The following is a 24038-nucleotide window of genomic DNA, read 5'->3' as shown; positions in this document are numbered from 1 at the left end:
ATAAACACCAAAGCTAGAACCACCCCCTCTCCTCTCCATCACAAAACTAAACAACTCTCTCCATTTCAAACAAACAATTATTTCCCAATCGATCGTTCGACTCTCTTAGTTCTTGAGGGTTCCATAGAACTTGGCCTTCTCGGCGGTGGTCTGGAATCTTCCGTGACCCATCTTGGAGGAGGTATCGATGAAGGACAGGACAATGTTCTCCTGGTCGGATCTGCGAGTGTGCGTGCGGAGGGACTTGCGGAGCGTGATGACTCTCTTCTTGGATCCCATCACACCTCCCTTCACCATGATCCAGTCGTTGTTGACCTCTCCGTAGTGAGGGAAGCCTCCCATGGGAGTGATGCTCTTCTCCGTCAGATCGGCCTCCGTGGAAGCGGACTTGGCGTCGCCCGCAGCTCCAATGCGGTAGATCTTCTTGTTCACATCGGTGCGGTGATGGTATCCGTTCTGACCCGCACGAGGCACGGTGAAGTGCACACGCGAAGGATGCCAGGCACCGATACAAGCCACCTTACGCAGACCACGATGCGTCTTGCGAGGAAGACGAGTGGTGCCCCAACGGGTGGTCACACCCTCGAAGCCCTTACCCTTCGTCACACCGATCGTGTCGATCATCTCGCTCGGCTCGAACACGTCGCTCACCTTCACCTCCTTCTCCAGAAGGCTCTTCGCGAACGCCACCTTCTCCTCCATGTTGCCACCGTTCACCTGAATCTCCATCAGATGGGCCTTCTTCTGACCGATCTTCAGCTTCTGGATCTGGGTGTGGGCCAGCACACGCACCACCTGGCAGTAGTCCACGATCTTCTTCAGCTTCTGCTCCATGGCCTCCTTGCCCTCGTCCGTAGCCATGCGGGCAGCGTACTTCGTGAAGGCCTTCTTCTTGCTGTTGTACCAGTTCTTGTAGAAGCGGCGCTTGCAAGAGTCATCCAAGTGCTCAGCGAACACGGTGGTCAGGGTGCGCAGACCGCGAGGAGTCTCCACATATCCCACAATACCCACGACGACCATGGGAGGAGTTTCCAGAATGGTCACAGCCTCCACGATCTCCTGCTTGTGGGCCTTGCTTCCGGGACGGTCCAAGACACGCACGATGTGAGTCATACCGGCCTTGTATCCCATGAAAGCGGTAAGATGAGGCTTCTGGTCAGCCTTGTCCTTGGGGAAGCTGCGCACATGACCGCGGTTGTGAGTGCATCGCTTACGAGGAAGGAAACCCATGTGTCCATGACGAGGACCTACACACGCGTTACAATCGCTCCACAGTACTCCAACACAGACCTACATTCGTATTTACGGTGAGACATGCTGTTTGATTAGGAAAAAAGTGAGGAAAATGAATGGTCTGATAATGAAACCACTCCGATTCCATCGTGGAAAATTACTATAGGATCGAATACTCGGATTCTCGGCAGAATCTGGGTTTGACCAACAAACAATCAAACTCTTCCACACATTAAAAGAATAAACAATGAGTGTCTCTAATGCTTCTTCTCCGTAATCGTCTTCCATCCGTCCTCCTCATTCTTCACCTTCTCCGCTGCTTTCTTCTCCGCTGCCTTCTTTTCTGCCGCCTTTTTCTGCGACTTCTTTGTATGCTGCTTCCCTTCCTTCTTTCCCTCCGCTCCGTTCGTGCCACTTACAGGACTCACAGCATTGGCACCAGTGGTAGTGCTGGCAGCATTAGTCGCATTAGCCACATTAGCCGCATTAGCCGCATTAGCCGCATTGGCTCCACTCACTGTCTGCACAGCGGCAGGCTTCGTCGAAGGAGCGACCGCCTCACCCACGGGCGGGGAATTCTTGAGAATGTTGCGGTAGCTGCGAGCATGCGCCTCGCCTCGCTCGCCCATCTTCATCGCGCGCTTCTTCTCGCGCCGCGCCTTGCGAGCCGACTCCGCGACCGCCTCGTCCATCTCTCCCTGCAGCATGGACGTGTAGTCGATGCTGTCCACCGACATCGTTCGCGGACATCCTACCCCTCACGCGCGCCCCTCGCTCTCACCTCGCTGCAGCGCCTGGTCGATACTGAACGTTCGTCCCTTCTGCACCAACTCCTGGTTGGCCGTCTCCACCAGCGCCGACTCCACGCCTGCCGACGCGATCGGCGGGCACGACAGATCCTTCACGCCCTTCACGATGTCGCAGATCTCCTTGTACGAGTACTTCACGTCGATCGACCCCACCACCGGAGCGGTCGTCGGCACCAGCGGCGGGAAAATCTCCGCGCTCTGCAGCGCAGGCACCACTTTCGGCTTCGAAACGGCTCGCGGACGACGCTCGCGATGCTTGAACTCCTTCCGGCCCTTCCGGCCGCGCCTACGCTTCACTCTCCCTCCGTCTCTTCTACTTCTCGGCGGGCACGCCGGTCGCCGGCGCCTGGACGGCGAAGTTCTGGCCGAACATTTGGCTCTGCTGGAAGTCCAGAAGGGGCTGGCCGCCGAAGTTCATGAAGTACGACTGGTCCACCGGGAGATATTCGGCGGGAATGCCGTCCTCGGAGGTCGTCAGCATCTTCACGAGGTTCTTCAGGTACGACTCGTTCTTCAGACGAGCTTTCACGGGCTGGTCGTGGAGAGAACGCTGGCGAAGCAGCTCCAGCGCCGCGACGGCGGCCGCCTCCGACTCCATCACGACGAACCACGTGCCTTCAAACTCTTTAGTGGCACTTTCGACAACGCCCATTCCGTCGAACAAGGCGCGGACCTCTTCCTCGGTAACCTCGGCCGGGACGTCACGCAGAATGACTGTTTTACGTTCAAAAGTAATCGCAGGCTTGATTTGTTTGCTAACTTCGTCCACCACGACGTTCTCAGAGCTCTTTAGGGCTTCCATAATATCGTCAATATTGCTGCTAAGAGAAAGGACCTTGTGAAAACGCGAAATTGTCTTTAAAGGAACATAGCCAGAATCATCCATGAGGGAAAGGAGATAAGAGTCTTTCGATAGATTTTCTTTAGAGAAGTAATATTCAATCTTTGCGTCAAGGAGGCGGAAAAGAAGCGCATACCTGTTTCTTCAGAGCGGCCAACATTTCTTCGCGTGTCTGAGGAGCGGTGTTCTCCGTTTGATTCGAAGTTGTTTCTGTAGATGTCTAGACGATAACGGCTGCCTCTCGCGCCACATACCGTTACAGCGGACATAACTCGGTAAAACTGCGTTATCAAACTCACTAAACCAACAAACAACAAGGGAGTGCACCAAAAAGCGACCCTTAATGGTTATCTGACACAAAAACGGGTTGGAGAATTTCTTCAAATTTGGTGGTATTTGTGGAAACACGAAATTCTATGTGCAGTATTGAATTTTGTTTTTATGAGCGATATTGAAAAAGTCATTGAAGAGGATAAGAAACAGCATCCCTCCTGTGGCTATTCGCAGCAGTTCTCGAAAGAAGTATGTTGCGTACTCCCCATCTCAAGGGTAGTGCAGGTCAGTCAATGGAAAAATGAAGTGTGAAGAGATACAGCGTATTTTTCGCGTTTGCCCGAGGAAACGACCTGTACATCATTTCGTACATTCATGTTTCTAGGTTGAAATATTCTCCAAAAACGTCTCTAACGACGGTGGCTTATATCCTGAAGAAGAAGTGATGGAACCGATGGAAGCGATGGAATCCTCAGGGTTTGGTTATCCCGAAGAGGAATCGATGCCATCGATGGAACCCTCAGGGGCTGGATATCCTGAAGAATGGGAAGAATCATGGCCACAGAGTAATGGTATGGGTATTGACGAATTCTTTGAGCAGCAAATGATGGATATGATGTCTTTGTTTGATTTCTTTGGTAGGCTTCAAATGGGTCAACCCTCAATGGATGAATCGTACGTAATTCCGATTTCTATACTATTTATTTAGCCAAGATATGAGATATCCCAGCTCTATGAGAAGACCTGAACGTTACAGCCCTTTCAAGTATGATGAGAGTGATTTAGCTCAGTCGACTAACGAGATAAGGTCACCAGAAAAGTCATTTACTGCTCCACATTCGTATCAATGGTAATAGCGCTGTTAAACAATAGAAAAGAACAGGCGGCTCCGGCCACTCCGCACCGTGCCTCTCGAACACATCATTTTAGTGATTTTGAAGATAAAGCTGACGAATTTTTGTGTGTTTGTTGAAGTTATTTCGTTTATCGCCCACTTTTCTTTTTGTCGATGGAAAACTCATATAGTTTGGATATATCCGGAAAGAAGGGAAAGAGGACAACACAAAACCTCGTCGAAGATGTGGCAATTAGCCAACGTGGTTGAGTTTGTAGATAGCACGATTAAAAGAGGAGATGTTGTTCATTCCGTATGTAATCACATGTGTCATAGATAATGGAGGCAACTATCGTCCAGAACGTTTGACAGAACTCTATAAACGGATAGACACGAGTTTTTTGGATGTGCTCGATGATCTGAGTTATATTAGTACTTATTAATTCAATGATTTTAACGTTGAGAGGGCAATGCAAGTTCCCTAAAGACCGTTGATGCGAAGTAGTTACTTTTTCTAATAGTATTATTATTTAGGAATCCGATCACTCCCTTTCTCAAACAAATTAGAATTCTTTCTCAAGTGGCGATTCTCCCAGTCATCGAAGAGAAGGAGTTTGGAAAGATATATAATATCATTTATTACAAATTTCATGATTTATTCGTTGTCAAGCTAACTGTGCGGCCCAAGGGAAGTTGGTACAAGATCAAGGATGTTGAGTTCTTTTCGATTCAGGAATGCACTGCCAGCCAGTTCTCGAGTGCGATCGTAGGCACCTCCTCCCATATATCCTCTGTTGAACTATTCAAGCAAATGACGTTTGCAGGCAAGCGTGTTTGTTGTAAGGTGGCTGTTTGATATAGTTTATAAAATACTGTGCTCAGCAGGGAAAGAAAGATGCGCTGGAAGTGGTGAAGTGGATTAATAACTACCATGACTTGCTGACAGCGACGTGCATGATGTGCCATAGCCAAATGTAAGCGAAATGGCTGTTTTGGACATAGAAACCCATTCGGACAAGATGCCTTTATGGTTCCTGCGCTGCGCCATTTTGACACGGGATCTGCTCTTCATTCTCATTGCTGCAAGGGCGATTTGGTGTTAAAGACCTAAGGGTTTTTTGTGTGTAATTAAGAGGTTGATCTGTTATGTTGTTTGTTCAAGTCGCCTTGATAGAGATGGATTCATTGCAATGGTGTAATCAGGTTTGGGATACAAGGCAATCAAGTAAGTGAGTCGATTCTTCCTAATACATTCTAGTGCATCAATCATCTCACCAAACCAATACACATCATACCATTTAGAGTAAATAAAGAAAAACAACTACTTTTCGATAACAAACAATTCACACTTAGAAGTTCTGATCAACATACTTGATACCATTCGCGATCTGTTTCTGAATAATCGGAATAGCTTCCTTAATCTTCGTTTCCTCCTCATTTGTAATCGTCTTGGGAATCGGCAGACAGTTCTTCACTCCGTCCTTTCCAAGTTCCACTTGGCTAGCGAAGAACGGGCATCCATACACCTCATGCTCCACATACGCAGGCTCAACAATGCCTTCCTCTCCCTTCAGTCCCTTCAACACAGACTCAGCGAAGATGGCTCCAGCGTACGCCATGGACAGAGTGGCAGAACCCATTCCGGCCTTCGCTACGACCACTTCATCTCCTCCGAACTGGATACGATGAGTAATCGCAGGAATATCAATCATCGTCATCTGGTTGTTGGGAAGCTGACTGAAAAGGGGAATAATCGTCTTGCCGGCGTGACCTCCCACGATAGGAATATCTTCGATCTTTTCCTTTGTGTGGAGCTCACGGCCGATAAAAGTGGAGGCTCGCAATGTATCCAGGATGGTAACTCCCAAGATTTTGCGAGGATCATGAACTCCCATCTTTTTATATACTTCAGAGAATATAGGAACCGTTGAATTCACAGGATTTGTAATTACAAGAGCACAAGCCTGAGGACAGTAAGTCGCACAAGCCTTGGCAAGTTCCATTGCGATACCAGCGTTCACCAGCAGCAGATCATCTCGGACCATTCCAGGTTTACGAGAAAGACCAGCAGCAATGAGAACAACATCTGCACCAGTCAAGACTTGTTTCAAGGATCTTTGTCCTGTATAGCCTTCCACATTGCAGACACTGTTAATATGAGAAAGATCCGTAGCAACACCAGGGGTATTGAAAAGATCATACAGGGTAAGGTCATGAACGTATGGGGACACGCTCATCAACAAGGAAAGAGGCTGTCCGATACCTCCGGCAGCTCCAAGAACTGCGACTTTGGCACCCTACAATAAAGGTTTGAACATGCATCTACGGTAGAAAAACTGCGAACAGCACGAGAAAAGGTCCGAGCGAACATAAAGAGAACAATATAATGAAAGGGGATTTGAGAGCAATGGGCAGCAATATGATTGGCTCAACCAATCCCCTCTTTCTTTTTCCATTTGAAGAAGTTCGCGAAATAGCTTTAATTTATTCGAAGGAAGAGCGCTTTTAGAGTGTACACTCTCTGCACATATTGTATTTGGAAGCTAGAGCAAGTCCAATAGATTTGTAGCAATTTGTGTTTGGTACGCAAGAAGAACGACCGGAGGATATAGGATCCCTATTGCTTGCTTGTTTTTACGACTAAGTACACTTTCAAAACACTACACAATGGTTTATGGTTACTGATACCATTATGCTGCTATTGGAAAAAGTTGCAGTAGTGATTTGAAAAGATAGCGATAAATAACTAGGTTGTTCGTTGCATGAACAAGGTAATTCACGTTTCATTTTTATATACAATAGATTGTATGACAGGTAAGGAAAATGACGAATACGCGAGTCTAAGGTACGAAATGATATTGATGAAGTTACGCTTTGTGGTGAACCTACCTTATTGCATTGAGTAAGGAGAGACGTTTTCCATCAAAGAAAAGCAGAAAGTGAAGTGGTTGCTATTTCAAGAAAGAGTGTGTTGATATTTTACCAGAGTGATTGAAACTCATTCCTACATTCAAATAATGATCGATCCCTAAAAATGAGCAAACTGGCTCAACCTTGAGAAACGACATATAAAAGAACACTTCTTTTCAATCGTTCTATACCCGATTCAACACTTTTTTCCTAAATTACTCACGAGATTCTCAAAACACCACTAATAGCAAATTCCAACTCACTTCCTGCATCTTCTACCTCTGACCCCTATTAGCAAGCAATAATAATAAGTAGAACGATTGATTTTGACCACTTTGTTTTCACTTCAGACAATATCTATAGTATTTCTCCATGCATATTTCTCATTCCATATTCTGTAGTGTCTTTCTGCTTTTCTCTTACATTACGTTTATTTCGTTGTCATTTAGTGTTTCATTGAGGTTCAATGCTTAGGACGATACAAAAATCGAGATTGTTGATCCAATCTGTCAGAGCCATCACTCAAACGATAAGTAAACGGCGAATTCATTATTTCCTAATGTTCTAGACGTGTCTCCAATTCTTCCCATGTCATCCCCTTTCTCCATGAACTCTCGCTTGTTTTCAAGCACTTCGAATCGTTATTTCGATGGTTTGAATAGCAATGGGAATGGAAAGGAAGCAAAGGGATTGGAGAAAGGAGTTGCTTCTAGAGTGCGGAGTAGTTCTCCGTATTCTATGCAAGCAACATTCCGACGCAGAGAACTTGTAACTGATGGCAATTATGATGATGAGTAAGAAGCTTTCTTTTTCCTTGTTTCTAGAGTTGCGGAGATTATGACGGAGGAATTCAACGACAGCTTGCGCTCTTCTCGTTTGTATCTTCGAACCTCTGTAACGCGTGGGATGAAAGTGTCATTTAGAAAAGTGCCGACATTCCCCACTTGCGAGCCTGTGCGATGTTGGAGCTCGAAGCAGGCTGCATAGACGAGGCGCGTGTGATCCTACGAGAACGTAGGTTTTGCTTTCTGTATCGAGAGCAGTGTTCAAGTCCAATCCTCTCCACACTGGGATTCTCGCCGATCTTTGCATGTTGGAAAAGACTGCAGTGCGCTTTCCCTGGATGGTTTGAGCTCTAGGGCGATTTCAAATCCATGCTGAAGTACCAGCGCGCTCTTCAGCGAATTCGCAATCGAAAATCCGCTCTGCGCAAGAAGCCACAATCCCCTTCGTCATCTTTTAATGCACGTCCCACACGTCTATTCGACGAACGCGATGATGACAACAACGATAACGAAGACGAAGACGATGAGAATGAGAGGGAGCAGACAGAAGAAGCTCCGGTGCAATTCGACGAGTTGCTGTTTTTGGACCCGCGAGAACAGCGAGCAGTGATGCGTGACCAATTCTCCCAAGCGGTCAAACTCGCTCCGAACAAACTGGACGTGATTCTGGTACGATTGGATGGGTCGGACGAGCGATAGAGCTGGGCACGTCGCGAATTGGACGATGGATATATCGAGAAGGCCATCCTGATGTACTCATCTTCGCTTCCTTCTCTATTTCTAGTCTGCAGCATGCGATTCAGGCGCGCAGTTCGCTCCCCGGTACCGGATTTCTCCAGCTCGAGCTCGCGAAGTACTACTATGTGCCCTTCTCTTCGAATTCGATGAGGCGTAGTTCCTCAACGACATCCCAAACTCGGCTGCAGCGATGAAGCAGGCCTTGCAGGACGCTTCGGCGCAGCCCCAAGCGGTGAAGATGCTCGCCGAACTCACCGAACTCACCGACAGCCAATCGTCCGCGTTGGAGCTGCTTCAAGCAGCCGTCGACCAGCCGAACAGCGATTCGCAGACGTGGAACGTAGCGATCGACGAGTGCATTGAGCGTAGTATTACTTGCAATACCTGCGAGACCACCAGCTGCTCGATTTGTACCAGCAACTCGCGCAGGAAGCCGCTGCGAAAGTTTTATTTTGGAGACTGGGTGAGAGAGTAGTTCCCGGAAGAGCGCGTGATTTCGGCTCATCTCGTGGAATCCTTGCTTCGCAACAAGGAATACGACAAAGGTGAGGAGTGTGGAATTGTGATGAAACAAAGCTCTCGCTGCGATTCAGGAGCAGATCGCGAAGAAGCCCGATTCTGTGCTCACCTACCAGTATTTGCTGTCTGCGTGCGAAGGCCACGCAGATCCTCGTGTGTTGAACTACATTTATGCAGAGGGCGTGAAGCGAATTCCCACGAACGCGATGCTGTTCATGCAATATGCGGAGTTTTTGGAGGAGATGAACGAGTTTGAGCTCTCCAAAGAAATGTTCCGGCGCGCATACGAGATTACGCCGACGGATGATCTCGCTCGGTCGGTGATTCGCGTATTCTCGCCTTGCTTTTGTATTCTGTAGATGAGTATTGAGTGTGGAGACTACGAAGAGGCGAGCACGTTACTCGACGTTCTAATCGGTAGATGGGTGGATGGATCGTAACCAATGATAGATGAATACCAAGACGAAGTGGAAGTGGTGGATGGTCGATTGGAATGGGCAGAAGACGCTGATGAAGAAGTGGACGAGGAAGAAGCAGGCGACGACAGCAGCGATGATGAAGATGACGATGACGAACCGTATGAAACAGCGACTCATATGATGCCTCGTCTATTGGTAGACAAGGCCGTGCTGGCAGCGAGGCAGAAACAGTTCAACTATTCCGAGGAACTGTTCCAGAATGCGCTGGAGCTGGACTGTGCGGATCCCTACGTTGTCTTAACTGCGATCGAGGAGTATTTCGAGCCCCACGAGCAGTGGGATCAGATCATTTTCTATTTCCGCCAGCTTCCTCTGATCGATCCCAATCGCGAATTCGTGAACGAAGCGCGTTCGCTGCGCCAGAGCATCTTGGAGACGATCATGGATTCAGAAGCCTCGAACCAGCAGATCTACGACTTGTATCACCTCTCAGACGACAGCAATCTGGAGTATTACGGACGCAACGAAGACCTGGAGTTGCTTCCTGACACCGATTACTTCGGTCGCGATGTCCACACGCATAGTGACGTGAACGATGGATTCGACCGATTTGGCTACAACCATCGCTTGTTCACCGATCCGGCTGCTACGCAGTTCACTGTGGGAGAGCCAGCAAAGCGAGGAATCGAAAGTCTGAGCGCCGCAGAGTTCTACGCGGGCATTCCGAACTCGCTGCGAGAGGATTACATGGATTTGAATTGGTTCGAAGTCCCTGTAATGAAGGAGTGGATGAAAGAAATCCCGACGGGAGGCGCTTCGGTGGACTGGGAGTCGATGCGAGACAAGAACGGAAACCTGAGAATTGCCCAGGACCAAGTGCTGACGAAGGAAGGAAAGCTGAAAGTGACGCTGGAGAATGTGCAGAAGCTGCATGATCTGTTGGAAGAGGAATATGAAGGCGTTGGAGATCTGGCGGGTGAACCGGAGCATGCAGATGAAGCGAAGAGTCAAAGCGTGCTGATTCGAGAATATAAGACGAATCCTGTGGAGAGAAACCGATGGCATCAGCTTGAGGAGGATATTGAATATCCTGTGGACAAGCAGGATTATGCTTTTATGAGTTTGCTAAATGAATCGTTGAAGCAGTTTAAAGAGGGTGAAGAAGAGGACGGAGAGGAAGGAAACCAGAATGAAGAGGGTGAAAGAAATGAGGAAAACAAAAAATAGGGGGAATGAGAATAAAGAATTGTCTGTCTGATTGTTTGAGGAACTAACCATTGCTGTTCATTTGTAGATTCAAAATGATATTGTCTATAAATAGAATGGTTTCAATAAACAACACAATACTATAACACATTTGTAATATTATAGAACATAGAAATCAATCATTTCTATCATAAAGCCAAATAGGCCTTCACTTCATCCAAACTCTCAAAATCAGCTCTCCATTTCTTTAGAGTAGGGAATCCTTCAAGCGAATCTTCGCATTTGCGCTCCATGTCAATTACGGTAGAATAAGCAAAAGCATCTGCATTTGTGGGAACATCCGAAAACATAAATCGTTTCTATGCATTAATAATGAATGATATCACAAAGTTAATACTCCATAACGAATATACAGGTTTTCCAAGTTTGTCAAATAGTTTATTCTCTCAGTTAAGAAGAATTCCAGAAACCCGTGTTGTAAAGAAAAGCATGCTTGTAATACAAGAGAAGCAAATCTATTTAATAGTCATATTGTGGAAACATGACTACTACTTTTGTTGATAGTTGAATGAAAGCAACAGATCGAACGATTCTGGTTACTCTAACAACTAGATTGCTCTTTGGAAAGACAAAAAAGGGTTAAATATGGTTGGAAAGCAACAAGTATATACGTAGAATATATGCCAATCCCAAATAACTAAAAAGAAAAATCAATTTGAATTGACTCAGAATGACGCAAAAATAAAAAGTAGTATTTTGGTCATCGCTTTGCATGATAGGATTGAGTGCTGTGACTACACATCAATAGATTGATTTGATGATTGTGTATTGCATATAGTATTGTTGACAGTATCATTTGGTAAAACGATGGGTCCACTGCTAGCGATGACTATTGTTGTTGCTGTTGCAACTTTCTGTCCTTTTCACTATTCATGCATTGAGTTTAGGCTATCAAAAATAATAACTGAATTCTAAGCATATGAAAGATACTAAATCAATGTAAGCAAAGAATTACGAATTTCTAATATGGCAATCAATAATAATAATAGCTATGAATGAATAATAATAAAAATGACTGAATTTGAAATAATGAGTGTAATGTGTCTACGAACTGCACCATCGATCAAGTCGAACCATACACCTTTCCATTGATTGATTGATTGATTGAATGGAACCATGATGTCTTCCTTGATATCTCGAATTGTTCGTTCAGCTAGTACTGCCTTATTCGCTGAATCCATGTGATACATGGTGATGTCATACTTGTCCAAGATGTTGGTACGAAAGATCGTATTGGTGAACTCGGTACCTCGATCCGAGCAAATATGCTTTGGTGATTCACCATATGTCTGAATGATGTCCTTCATCGCATGAGTGCCTTCTGTAACACTTTTGCTTTTCAGTTTCCGAGTCATCAGGTATTTCGAATATCCATCAATACATACAAGGACATACTTGTATCCACGATTCTTGTAGAATCCAGTACTCTTTTGTCTTCCTAATACTTCCTGTATGGATTTGTGTTGTTTGGAATAGAAATCGATGAGATCGATGAAGTATATGTTCCGTTTGAACCCAATGATGATCACTCGAGTTGCACCTCTTCGTTTTGCTGGCTTGCGTAGTTCCTTGATCTCATTCATAAATGAACCGCTTTATTCAATGGTTGAAAGGGATATGGAAATGGATGAGTAAGAGGAAGAATCACAAACTGGTGGTTGACTCGAAATGCAAAGATCACTGTAGCTGTCTATGTGTTTACAACGAAAAGAATGAATCCGAAGATGATAGTGGAAGTGACATCACAATCAGTCCAACATAAATTAAAGTGAAATAATGTATTCATAAATAGAAATGGATTCCTGGATGACTAAAGAAAGACGTGAAATTGTCCGGCGATACATATGTGACATGATCAACTCGTTCATCGGTGATCTAGTGACTGGAATGTATGTTATCTGGATACGACACTTCAGATGGTTTCGTTCTATTCACCCGACATCCAGAAAATACTTCGGTATATCTGTCTTCAGAATAGCTACAGCGTAAAGCATCCAGACTTGAATTATTGGGGAGGTGACAAGTACATCATCGATGGTCATTGTGTCGATGCGCTCAATGAAAACATCGAAATCAGAATCGATGGTGTAGCCTTTGATCAGTACGAAATCGACGAGTTCATAAGAGGATATAAGAAGGTAAACAAGACTGTCAAGACCAACAACAAATTACATGTGCGATTGCAACCAAAGTGAATTCGCGGGATTGTCTTTCACTTTGGTTTTGATTCCACCGCCTACAGTTCAACCACGCTCACCTTCAATTGTTGGGAGTAATGTGTGATCGTGATGTCGCCACTACCAACCACTTCGATCGTTAGTGGATTCGTCTTCGTCAGTGTAATCACGGACGAACCACTCGCAAATGTGGTAGGCACGGGATTATTCAATGGAATGTTGATAATACGTGCCGTGTCTGCACCGATTACTAGGTTCGGCATGCTTGTGAATCCCATTAGCACCTGCTCATAGTTCGAACACCAAATCACCGTATCAATCGTGATCAAGTTGGATGTACCGGCTTTCAACGTGATTGCTTCTGTTCGATTTGTACCAGCCGATGTGAGTGATTCGGATACGATTTCATGACCACTCGTCAAGGTATATTCGAATGTCTTACTCAACTTGGTGTCCTGTGGAACGAAGGACGGCACATCACCATTCACTGCCAACATATACTTGCCACTGCTCGTCAGGATCGCCAATTTGCTCACTTCATCGCCATTATTGTACACAAGGCAATGTTCCTCGCTCGTACAACCCAGGATGTCTTTGTAGATTACCGAAGGAGTTAGATTGGTAATGACTGGCGACGTACTGCTATTCTCGATCTTGAACGTAGCATAACCTGTCGTGGTCGGAAGTGATAATCCATATGCTTGATCATCCCAATATATCACGATCTTCTGTGCATCGGATTCAATTCCCAGGATGTCATGGAAGAAACTCTTGGCATTGATTGTGGCGAAGTCATAATTGTTACTCGAGTCTGCATGAAGGAAGAATGATCCGCTCTTGTTCGGCAATACAAGGTCCTTATGATTGCTCGCGGTCGAATTCCAGTTTGCAATCGCATACCTGTTGGACGTGTTGTCGTAGCCCATTGTTCCGAATATCAATGACTCATCGAAGACTTCTAATAAAGGCGTAGTGTCATCCGTTGTGAGAACATAGATTCCGCTGGACGGCAAATCGATTCCTCCAAAGGTTGTATTAGTCTTGAAGAACGGAATGGTTCCTTGTGTACCGACAATCAATGCCTGTCCGTCCGATCCTTTGAAAAACGTGTTATCGATGGAAGTAAGTTCGGCTCTTTCTTCGGACCATGTGAGCTCATCGCCAGTCTTGGTAAGCACGTAGTTGCCATTGGTCGACGGAAATGCGAACGTGTCGAAAGAGTTGTCCGAGTAGTACTGGATACCCTCAGTCATCTCCTTGCGCTTGAACACTCCGTTCTGGAGATATACAAGTTTCTCAGGTTGTGTTGGTGTTGCCATTTACTATGGAGGAGAGAAAATAGTTTTTCCTTTACAATAAATGGCTACTACAATTCCTCCTGTACATAACTACGAATCGCAGATTGTGTTCAGCAATCAGTCCAATAACATCAAGTCGACCGATGTGATCAATTGGACGATCGCTCCATCCGGTGATGACGTGTACTTCAATCTCTACAAGTCACGAATAACTTTCAAGCTCAAGATCACCGGATTGGCAAATAATGCGAGCAGTTCGTCGAAGGATATCTATGTTCCGGTGAAGAAGAACATGTCGGGCATTGTAAACAACACGAAGGTCACGTACACCTATTGGAATGGTGAGAACTTGGCATCTTTGCCTCTGAGTGCAGACAATGAAAACATCGGTCAGATTCGGTCACTCTTGAATGCACTCACGGACAACAAGCACAACAATGTGGTGAACGAAGGACTGAAGAAACTGTCCTACATCTACTACGATGACCGTGACTACGATACTGACGATGAAACCGAGAGAGCTGCGGCCATCCTGGGTCGACCTTATGGCGGGAAGTTATTCTACAACATGCTCAAGTTCGTACAGCCCAACAATTCGACCACGGCGTACACGACGATCAATGTGAACTTTGCAGACATCTTCGAAGGTTGTTCTCAGGAACGATTCATCATTCTCACGCAGATGGATGCTCAGATCTATCCCACGAACGACGATGCATACTTCTACATCGATGCTGGCAAAATCAATACCGCTACAAGTCCGGACGCTATTCCATCAGCCACGGCTTTCACCGGTGTGTATTTCGACACGTGCACGCTTTGGTATCACAGTTACAAGACGAGTGATGATTCGACCTTCGATCCTGAGGACACTCAGTTGGTGAAGAACCAGATCATGACCAAGACGTTCCGTATTCCTACTGGCCAGAACTTCATCGATGATCGTGTGCTGGTCAACTTCCCCGTCAAGATGATGTTCATGATGTTCACGGACGACAATGGTGATTTCTCGACACTCAAGGACATTCGATTCAAGCGTATCTCATTGAACATCGCTGGTGAACAGAAGCGTATCATCAATGTGGACAACACGAACACACCTGATGGAATTGATTACACGTTCTTCGAATGGATGGACTATCTTTGCAATAGTCGTTCCGACGAGTACGACACGCTGTTGACGTACAAGACGTGGTTGAATCAGTTCCGAATCTTTGCCTTCCCGTTAGCCGAGTGGTTCCCGATGCGAGCATCGAATCAGATCCAATTCGAAATCGAGTTGGAAGACGATGTTACAGCGACGACCCAGATGCACCTCATCATGATCCGTGCCAATACTGTGAACGCTTAGGTGGAAACTATGATCACTTAAAGAATTCAATAAGTAAATATAAATAGATATGAGCAACAAGATTCAGGTTTTCGATCTTTCCAACACTTCTAACATTTCTCTCACCAAGGACGGCTTCAGAGAGAAGGGTGACTCAGCCAAGATTTTTGCATGATTACCGATGCTACCATTGTTTTCGTATGTGACAACTCAAAGTTCACCACTGACAAGAAGAAGCTGTTCAACGATATCACGACCATTCTTCCCAATGAACAATCGGAGAATCTGCATGCTCTTCTTGATGCGACTGAAAAGGACAATCTTCCCTATCGTTCGAATGATAATGACGAAGTCTTGTTCAAAGTGAAAATGAGACCAGATATGAGAATCATGGATAAGGACAAGAAGCCCATTAGAATCAATATAAAGGATGTTCCTTGCATTGCTCTCCGTGATTTCAAGGAAGCCACGGTTGACATCGCGATGACCGGGATAAGCAAGGAATTCGATACTGACGATGGTGATGTTATTTCTTTCGCAAATCTTACGGCTACTCAGATGAAAGTTATCGATAAGGACAATGAATGTGACTATGACATCCTGTAAAGGGAGGGAAACAGAGTTTCTCTCCTGACAATCATTTTTCACTTTGGTCACCATGGATGATATAGTAAATAGTGCAACCACAGACAGTCATGGAAGATTCCCCATACATTCCTAACATTGATACAACATTGCTCGCCATTAAGAACCGAATAAGACGACTCAACCATCGATGTCCGTATAACAACAAACGATTGACGAGAAGAACAAAAAATACGCTCAATCAAGCCGAAGTAATGCAGGATACCATCAAACAACGGATGGAGAATGAAACCGATGAAGAGAAGAGCAAGCAATATGCCAAAATACTGCGAGAACTAGCCGACTACATCCAACCAGAGCAAACCATTGACGAGCAATTGCAGGATCTTCGATAGAACAAGGAAAGCATGGGCATTATGAAGTTCGACTGGGAACTTGATTGTCAGGACACATTCCTCAATCAATTCACGCTCATCATTGCTCCTTCCAAGTCGGGTAAGTCGTTCTTCATCAATCAGTTGTGCTACGAGATACCGCACTCGTTCGACAAGATCTGTTTCTTCATGGGAAAGGTGAGCTATGAAAACAAGTGTCCACAAGTGCTCAAACATGTCGCCAACAAAGCAGGCATCAAGACACAATGGATCAACACGGACAGCGAAATACGACCTGAATTCACGGATAGCGAGGACATTGCGTACAAACAATTGAATGAGGATGGATCAAGTGTGGCCATCTACAACGACACCACATATCCGTCCATCTACATCTTCGACGACCTGTACACGAAGCCGAACGATCATTGGGTGGTGAACTTCATGGACACCATGGCTTGCATGAGTCGACATCGAAAGACCAGTTGTTTCATTGCATTCCAAGGATTCTCTCGATTGAGCAACAAGATTCTGGATAATGCCACTCGGATCTTCTTGTACTATGACATCCTTGGACGTGAGGATCTATGGCGCAAAATGAAGATACCACCGCCATCCAATCTTGGCGAGGTACTTCGTGATATCCAGATGGGCATGCACACAAAATGGTACTACCTGGACGACGATTCGTTGACCGAGTATGTTCCATACGAACTGAGTAGCAAACAACAAGCGATCAACAAGATGCGATCGAAGTTACCGAAGGCATTGAGTGATGAACGAAAGAGGAAGGAAGTGGAAGAGAAACAACGACAAGTACAACAACTCGAGCAGGAACTGGGACGCACGAAGTGAGTCCCGGGACAACGAAGTTATCCCGATGAACTCGGCAAAGGTATAGCAAGAAGGGAGGAAAAGAGAGACAAGAGCCGCACGTACAATCTTTTGGATATCAAAGAGGCGGTCCAAATCAAACCACAGGACTATAGCAAATCCATCAACACGTAAGAATTCCAGTTCGTACAGAAACCGAGGGATGGAACACAGAACTACACTAGCGACAATTCTACCAAGCAGAAGAAAGGCAAAGGATTGCGTTCCAAGTATGACTTGTAAACCAAAGTAAAATACTGTAACTATGCTTCTCTCACAACCTCTGAATTGCCGGGTCAACAGCGTCGTGCGTGTAAGAGTGAAGGAGTGCCAGGTAGCCACAGTTGTTGGCAAAGATCGACCGGTATTTCACTTTGTTCACACGGAACACACGGTTCGTACCTGCCAGCGGGAAGTCATTCATCTCACCAAAGCTGTCCTGGTAGTTCAGCGTGCCATCGGGTTCGCGGAAACATGACACGAAATGACCGAGGCTTCCTCCGTCTTCAAAGGGTATCCAGATGATGCAATTCGCTGGTTCTTTGTACTTCTTTGCCAAGGACTTGTACTTGTCCAATTCCATCACATCGAAGTCGAGTATCTCGAGTTGCTTGGCCAGTTTTCGAACTTCATCGAAAGGCATTGGTTCAGCATCCAAATTCATGTAGCCGTGGGTGTAGAGCTTCTTCAGTACGGAGGAAGCTTTGCTTCCTCCCGGGGCAGCTTTGCTGCCCCTTAGTACACTCTCCTTCGGATCACTGACTTCTCTATCTTGTTCTCGTTCTGTGGAAGGGCTGTGAGGATGCGATTCTTTTTTTTCGCCGGGACTGCCATTGCGTTCACCTCGTCCGAGAGGTCCGAAATGTCGTAGCCAGTGCCGGCTTTGCTTTCCTTTCCCTGAATCTGGTTTACCACATCGCTCACTGTACCCTTTGCCATGTCACCTACCACGTTCGCGATCTGTTTCACGGTGTCCGATCCTGTCTTCTGGGATACATAGTTCACACCCTTGTTGATCGCGTTATTCGCAGCATTCGTGCCAGCATTCACCAGGATATGGGTGATGGGTTTCAACTTGTCCGCATTGTTGTCGTACCAACCTTTGATCTTGTTCCAGGCATTCTTGAAGAACGTGCCAACACGACTTGAACCGGCGTACAAGGCTCCACCTCGGACTTCAATGTTTTTACTTTGTCGTTCAATGGCTTTCATGGTCTTCAACACATCGTCGTAGTCGCCAGGGTTGATTCCATTGAGGAACACAGCAGAAGCACCGCCGAATTTCAGCGCGCCACCCTCCTTATCCTTCACTAGCTCTTTGAGACTCGAGATGATCTGTGGAGCCATCTGAATGAGCGCTGGGATGATCGTGGCAGCGAGAGTACCAAGTGCCCCGCCTTTCTTGAGTCCGGTTAGCTCGTTCATCAATTGCGCTTCATTGAATGCCAGTGCTCCTCCGGGTTTACAACTTCCCCCTGTTGCACCGCCTTTCTTGAAGCCAATAGCACCACCGGTGTCCTTGAAGCCAATGGCACCAGCACTTTTTGCTGGAGCTCGCTTCGTCGCCCCTCGTTTCTTGGCTCTCTTTGGTGTGTTGTTTACTGGTGTTTCGAGTTCCTTGTGAAGATTCAATGTCTTGCGTCGATCCACGATCGTTCCACTATCCTGTTCTCGAAAATCGGGTTCGCCATAGAAAGCAGATATATCAACAGTGAATGGAATTGTCATTTATGTATACAAAGTGAAAAGAATATTGTCCGTCTTCATTTAGCCATTGAAACCCTGTGTAACGAACATATCCTTGATCGTGTTGTACGTATTTTGCAGATATTGCTCGAATTGTTGATCTACATTGACAGCAAACCGTTTGATCTTGTTTTTCATGTAGTCCAAATAATCAGGAGTCAGGTCCTTACTATTAGCTACTCGTATGAAGAAACTCATCAGTTCGGCGTCGTCATTTCGATCACGATAAGCCCTGAAGAGACGTGAGAATCCAAGGTCATTTGCGAATTGAGCGAAAACAGGATTGTTGGAATTGCGAGCAAGCAAACTTGAGAAAGCAATGAAATCTTCGCGAGTATCATCGCTTTCCCAAATTTCCTTGGTGGAATTAGAATCTTTACTTTCATACGCGTCAATCAAGGCTGTAGCTCGATTCACTTGATCGATTGCTTGAGGTGTGAAACTGGTATTTACACTTTCAGCTTGACGATCATCCAATAAGATTACATGTTGTTGATTGTGCGGCTGATTCACGAGATATTCATATGATTACCAAATGGCATCCATGAAATTTTGGATTCCTCTCATATTCTGCTGATACAATTGTTGATATAATTGTTCCCGGGACAGCTGAGTATTAGCAAGTTGATTACTCATTGTAGTAAGCAGCTGACCAGTTTGAGCATGTCCATCAACAACTGCATTACCAACATTTGTCAATAGGTTGTTAGTTTGAGTCTGTCCTTCAGCAAGTTGGCTACTCATGGTATTGAATCCATTTGTTATCAGGTCAGTAGTATTACCCAGAGCATTCGTACCATCCAATGATTGTTTCAAAGTTGCATTTCCCTCTTCTTCAACAACTTTACCAAGAGTTACCAATTTCATATTCATAAGCGCTATTCTATTAGAAATACCTCTAAACAAAGGTGAGAATCGATTGAATGATTCAACCAACCGTATGTTAATTGATCCATACAATTTTGCCAACTCAGCAGATATGAATTGCTGGATGAAGCTGTTTCGCTCAAGCCATTGTAGCAATAAATGATTGTATTGCTTCTTCATGAACTCTATCAATTCATCGATTCGCATTTCACTTTGTTTTGGAACCAATGGTTGGATATCAGCAATTATAGGATGATCAGATTTGATTTCAATTCCTTGGAGAGGATTAGGTTTGTCTTCAATTCCTTTCAGACGAGTTTCGACTCATTTCAAATATCTATTACTCTCCTGAATCTCCGCTTTCTGCTGATTTACCAAGTCACCAATACTCTGGAACAACTTGTCATCTCTTGTAGCAATGCATGTTGCCAGTTTAGCATATTTGTCACTTAACAACTTGATTCCATCGTTCGAATCTTTCAATTTTGTTTGTACATCTTCCAACAACTTCATCATCTTAGGATAACCCATCTCCTTATCTTCTAAGAAACTGAATTGATCTGCTACATCATATATTGCATCAAATATGTTTCCAAGGTTCACCTGGATATCGAAACTCTGCATCACTTCAATCACTTCATCCAACTTGGTGATAATGGACGGCACATCCATCTGTTGTACGATCTGATTCGTCACATACAGAGGTTCTGGTTCTGGTATGACTAGCCAGTCTCCTCGTTCTACAAAACCTCGTCTCAACAATATATTATAATTCTTACTACCTCGTCTCACACGTTGTGTTAAAAGGGTTTCTCTCATAGTACCATCACAATTATATTTTAGCGTTTTTGTTTATGGTTCACCTCGTTCTCTCGCATCGTCTCGCAAGCCAGCAAAATCATTGATAATCATTGCATTCTGTTGAGTAACTGTGTTGATACTATCTCCCATTCGTTGAGCTGCATTCGATATGGTTTCAGCAGCATTCTTCATTTCGTTGATGCTGACTCCAACATCACCAGATATATTCACGATTTGTGCATCGCCAACCTGTGATCTCTGGTAGCGGATACGATAGGGTGATACTGGCTCATATCCAAATGGATTATCAAACACAGCTCGTTTCTCCATATCAGACAACTCGTGATTCACAGACTGAACAATGATCTTGTTGAATTGTTTGCCAATTTTAGCATTGTAGACCACGTTGTCCTCGAATGAATACAACAGCACATTCTCATTATCAATTCGCTGCATTTGATATCCACGCATGTCCGAGACAGATATACGACGACGTTCAGCAGGTGAGAGATTCATGTACGAATCAAACAAGGTTCGCTTCTGTCACCATTGTTCGCTCCTCATGCGTTGCTGATTGAATTCACTTTCAACCACTTTATCGAAATATCGATTCAACATTTTGTCCATAATGTTTCTCGATTTCACTTTGTGTGGTTTGAATCGAATGATTGAAATTGTAGCAACGTATTCATCCATTCTTTACTGAAGGGGTGTAACAAGAAATCGTAAACGAGATGTACACATTCGAATTCAAGGAGATCGGACGGTCATTTGCATCTGTCAGTACCCAATCAATGTAGTCCAGGTTCGATTGTTCAATCACATCGATCGATAGGTTGTCCCAGGTGATCATGTTGTTCAGTCCCATCGATACATGAATCAGGTTATCGATCAACGGACTCTTCAGACCGAATGTTTGAGCATTGATACTACTGTAGACTCGGATCACACTCATGCCGTTTGTGATGTCGTATGGTTCACTCGCGACGGTAGTAGGTATCAGGAAGCCTTCCAGCTTCCGGATGTTCGCAATGTCGGATGCGCCACTCAGGTCAACTGATTGAGCATTCTCGGCGACCATATATGTTTGGTTGTTATCATTGATCGCAATTGAGCCAGCGATGGTATTGAATAGTACGTCGATCGTGTAGTAATTAGCGTAAATAAATAATCTCTCATTATTCGAATTCGTAACATTGTTCGTGTCAACGTTGCTGAGAATGACAGAGTTCGGTCGAAATAAAACAGTCATGGAAGTGATGTGGGGGTTCCGATACTTGCACTGATTAATCCAGGTGAATGTGCCTTTGGTGGGTGAGTCTTGTATGAGCATGGAGTAGTGCATGGTCTTTCTTGACCATAGACAGCAGGGTAAAGGATTTTCGCGCAAATCACGTCGTCGATTATTATCTAAGGTTATCTTTTCAACCCTTATTTCTTATGAAAGCCAAAAAAGTGAAGGTGATAGCAGCAGGCGAAAACACCATATTGAGCCATGGATATCAAAGTTTGAGATGTGACTTTGAACGGTCGGCATTCAGATAACAGTGTTTGAAGGCCTTCATAGGCCGAAAATGGCCGGAAATTATCGCGCTTGATGCGTTTATTACTAACTACTAATATAAAAACTGCCACCAGGTTTCACGGAAAAAGTGCCATTCCCTTACTACTATTGTTCCATATTAATGAGATTTAAGATGGCTACAAGTTGATAAATCATATTATTATTGATCGAAAGAGTTTTTGTTATAGTGAAAATAGGATCATTTTGTTATGTGACATGTATCAAATATGGATGAACTCATCAATAGAAATAGGAAGGATGAATCATTCATTTACCACAAGTATTATTGTATTTCCTTTGATATATGACTAATCTGTATAATATAGTCTCGAGATACTTTGAATCAATACTTAAAAAATGAATATCTGCAATAGATAACAACAAATGTGTATTGTTTCATTTTGGTGCATATTGTGTGATATGAATTGTATCAAAGCCCATATTGAATTCACATTCTAAATGTGACAACTAATAATGTTGCTAGTTCGTGTTATAAGCTGAGAGAAGGAATGAGCAGTATTAACAAACAAGAATCTTCACAAATAGTTATTCTCAATAGGATTGATTGTGAATAGTTGATGTTTTGTCATAATCATCATCATTATTATTCTGTATGGGAAGATAGAATAATGTGTATTTGTGATTGATTGTATATTTTGGCTTATTAGTATACTCTATGGAATAGAATACTGTCAAAATAAGATAGGTAAGTGTGGAATAATCAGAAATGGCCAATATGAATGAAAACAACAATACTAGAATGTAATGTAATAGTAGAAAATAACATATGTATGAAGTAGCAATGGAAATGAAGTCATTTTCACAAATTATGACGAACAATAGCTGAAATGATGATATTTCACAGGGATCTGTTTTAGTACATCCTGATACGAATTACATAGATCATGCATAGTTTTGCTTCAAAACAAACAAAATCCAGACAAACACGATTCTGTCATTTCATTGGTTTAACACAATGTTTGATTCTGTTAAATCCATTTTCTTAAAATAACTAATTCTGAGTAGCAGAAACAATGCTGTTGATACTTAGTACTGGAATAACCAATCGATGAATGAATGATTGGAGTTTGTAGTAAATTCCGTTATTGTTAGTTGGAATGCACAATGATTGGTATATAGTGGTTGGAACTGAATGATTCCTAGATATTGTCACAGATTGTATGCTATATGTGAATAGAATAGTATTGGAATGATTTGTGTAATTGGTCACAATCTATTGAATGAATATGAGTTGGATGTACAAAGATTGCATAGCATGGAGATGGTTTGTATCATGAATGGATGAAAGGAGAATAGAAGAAAAGAATAGAAGAAATAGTATTCATTGCTTAAGATCTTAATTCATTCAATGATATGTATTAGTTATTTATTATGAATGTAATACGTGATTATGATAATGAAGAGTGAATGAGAGAGAATCGAAATGAATGGAAATGTGATTGGTTGTGATATTGGAGTTGGATTCGATTCGATTTCAGCAATTCAACACTGAAATGAAAACAAACAAACAAATGAATGAATGAATGAGTAATCCTACAAACATCGATTTGAATTGAGTGCATACTGTGATTATGTATATTTTGTACCATAAGAATGAATGATAGATTGTTGACAAGGAAATATCGTTAAATCTGTATAAAGTGAGTAGTAGGAGAATGACGTAAAACGCGCGGAAATCCATTTCCTACCAAATAACCGCGGAAATCAATTTTCTGCCATTTTCTACCATTTTCTGCCATTTTTATCATTGTCTTCCTGGTCACCTCGATGACCA

The 24038-nt window shown here is 44.1% G+C and overlaps 5 protein-coding genes; 2 read left to right on the top strand and 3 right to left on the bottom strand.

The window, feature by feature from the left end:
* Window positions 1-77: 77 nt before the first annotated feature.
* On the bottom strand, window positions 78-1383 carry GSBLH_T00003461001 (uncharacterized protein). XM_013042217.1 has 2 exons: window positions 1295-1383; window positions 78-1247 (listed from the first exon to the last, which is right to left on the bottom strand). The coding sequence occupies exons 1-2, from the start codon at window positions 1314-1316 to the stop codon at window positions 106-108; spliced, it is 1164 nt and encodes a 387-aa protein (XP_012897671.1). The 5' UTR covers window positions 1317-1383; the 3' UTR covers window positions 78-105.
* Window positions 1384-1451: 68 nt separating this feature from the next.
* GSBLH_T00003460001 (uncharacterized protein) lies at window positions 1452-3074 on the bottom strand. XM_013042216.1 has 4 exons: window positions 3020-3074; window positions 2360-2985; window positions 2015-2328; window positions 1452-1984 (listed from the first exon to the last, which is right to left on the bottom strand). The coding sequence occupies exons 1-4, from the start codon at window positions 3041-3043 to the stop codon at window positions 1491-1493; spliced, it is 1458 nt and encodes a 485-aa protein (XP_012897670.1). The 5' UTR covers window positions 3044-3074; the 3' UTR covers window positions 1452-1490.
* A 2262-nt stretch (window positions 3075-5336) lies between these two features.
* GSBLH_T00003459001 (Malate Dehydrogenase (MDH)) lies at window positions 5337-6362 on the bottom strand (the record flags this gene model as incomplete). XM_013042215.1 has 2 exons in its annotated part: window positions 5337-6288; window positions 6318-6362. 2 exons carry the CDS (start codon window positions 6360-6362, stop codon window positions 5341-5343), a joined length of 993 nt encoding a protein of 330 aa, XP_012897669.1. The 3' UTR covers window positions 5337-5340.
* Window positions 6363-7639: 1277 nt separating this feature from the next.
* Window positions 7640-9383, top strand: GSBLH_T00006657001 (uncharacterized protein; the record flags this gene model as incomplete). The annotated part of the gene is made up of 12 exons (XM_013042214.1): window positions 7640-7695; window positions 7726-7795; window positions 7825-7915; window positions 7945-8009; window positions 8041-8355; window positions 8386-8438; window positions 8471-8549; window positions 8582-8764; window positions 8794-8868; window positions 8900-8969; window positions 9001-9272; window positions 9303-9383. 12 exons carry the CDS (start codon window positions 7640-7642, stop codon window positions 9381-9383), a joined length of 1410 nt encoding a protein of 469 aa, XP_012897668.1.
* A 3-nt stretch (window positions 9384-9386) lies between these two features.
* Window positions 9387-10589, top strand: GSBLH_T00003458001 (uncharacterized protein; the record flags this gene model as incomplete). The annotated part of the gene is made up of 1 exon (XM_013042213.1): window positions 9387-10589. One exon carries the CDS (start codon window positions 9387-9389, stop codon window positions 10587-10589), a length of 1203 nt encoding a protein of 400 aa, XP_012897667.1.
* Window positions 10590-24038: the final 13449 nt, after the last annotated feature.

Source organism: Blastocystis hominis (assembly GCF_000151665.1).
Source record: "Blastocystis hominis, Singapore isolate B (sub-type 7) whole genome shotgun sequence assembly, scaffold_3".
Lineage (NCBI taxonomy): Eukaryota > Bigyra > Opalinata > Blastocystidae > Blastocystis > Blastocystis hominis.
The sequence above is the reverse complement of the archived record's forward strand: the minus strand, read 5'-3'. Positions and strand labels throughout refer to the sequence as shown.

What these genes read in the sequence shown, in the direction of transcription:
- GSBLH_T00003461001 (XM_013042217.1), bottom strand. Translation starts at nt 1,316, where the DNA reads ATGTCTCACCGTAAATACGAAT. An exon ending in GTCTCACCGTAAATACGAAT is followed by an intron (nt 1,248 to 1,294) that starts GTAGGTCTGTGT and finishes ACGCGTGTGTAG; the next exon opens with GTCCTCGTCATGGACACATG.
- GSBLH_T00003460001 (XM_013042216.1), bottom strand. Translation starts at nt 3,043, where the DNA reads ATGTTGGCCGCTCTGAAGAAACAG. An exon ending in TGGCCGCTCTGAAGAAACAG is followed by an intron (nt 2,986 to 3,019) that starts GTATGCGCTTCT and finishes CTTGACGCAAAG; the next exon opens with ATTGAATATTACTTCTCTAA. An exon ending in ACCGGCGTGCCCGCCGAGAA is followed by an intron (nt 2,329 to 2,359) that starts GTAGAAGAGACG and finishes AGTGAAGCGTAG; the next exon opens with GCGCGGCCGGAAGGGCCGGA.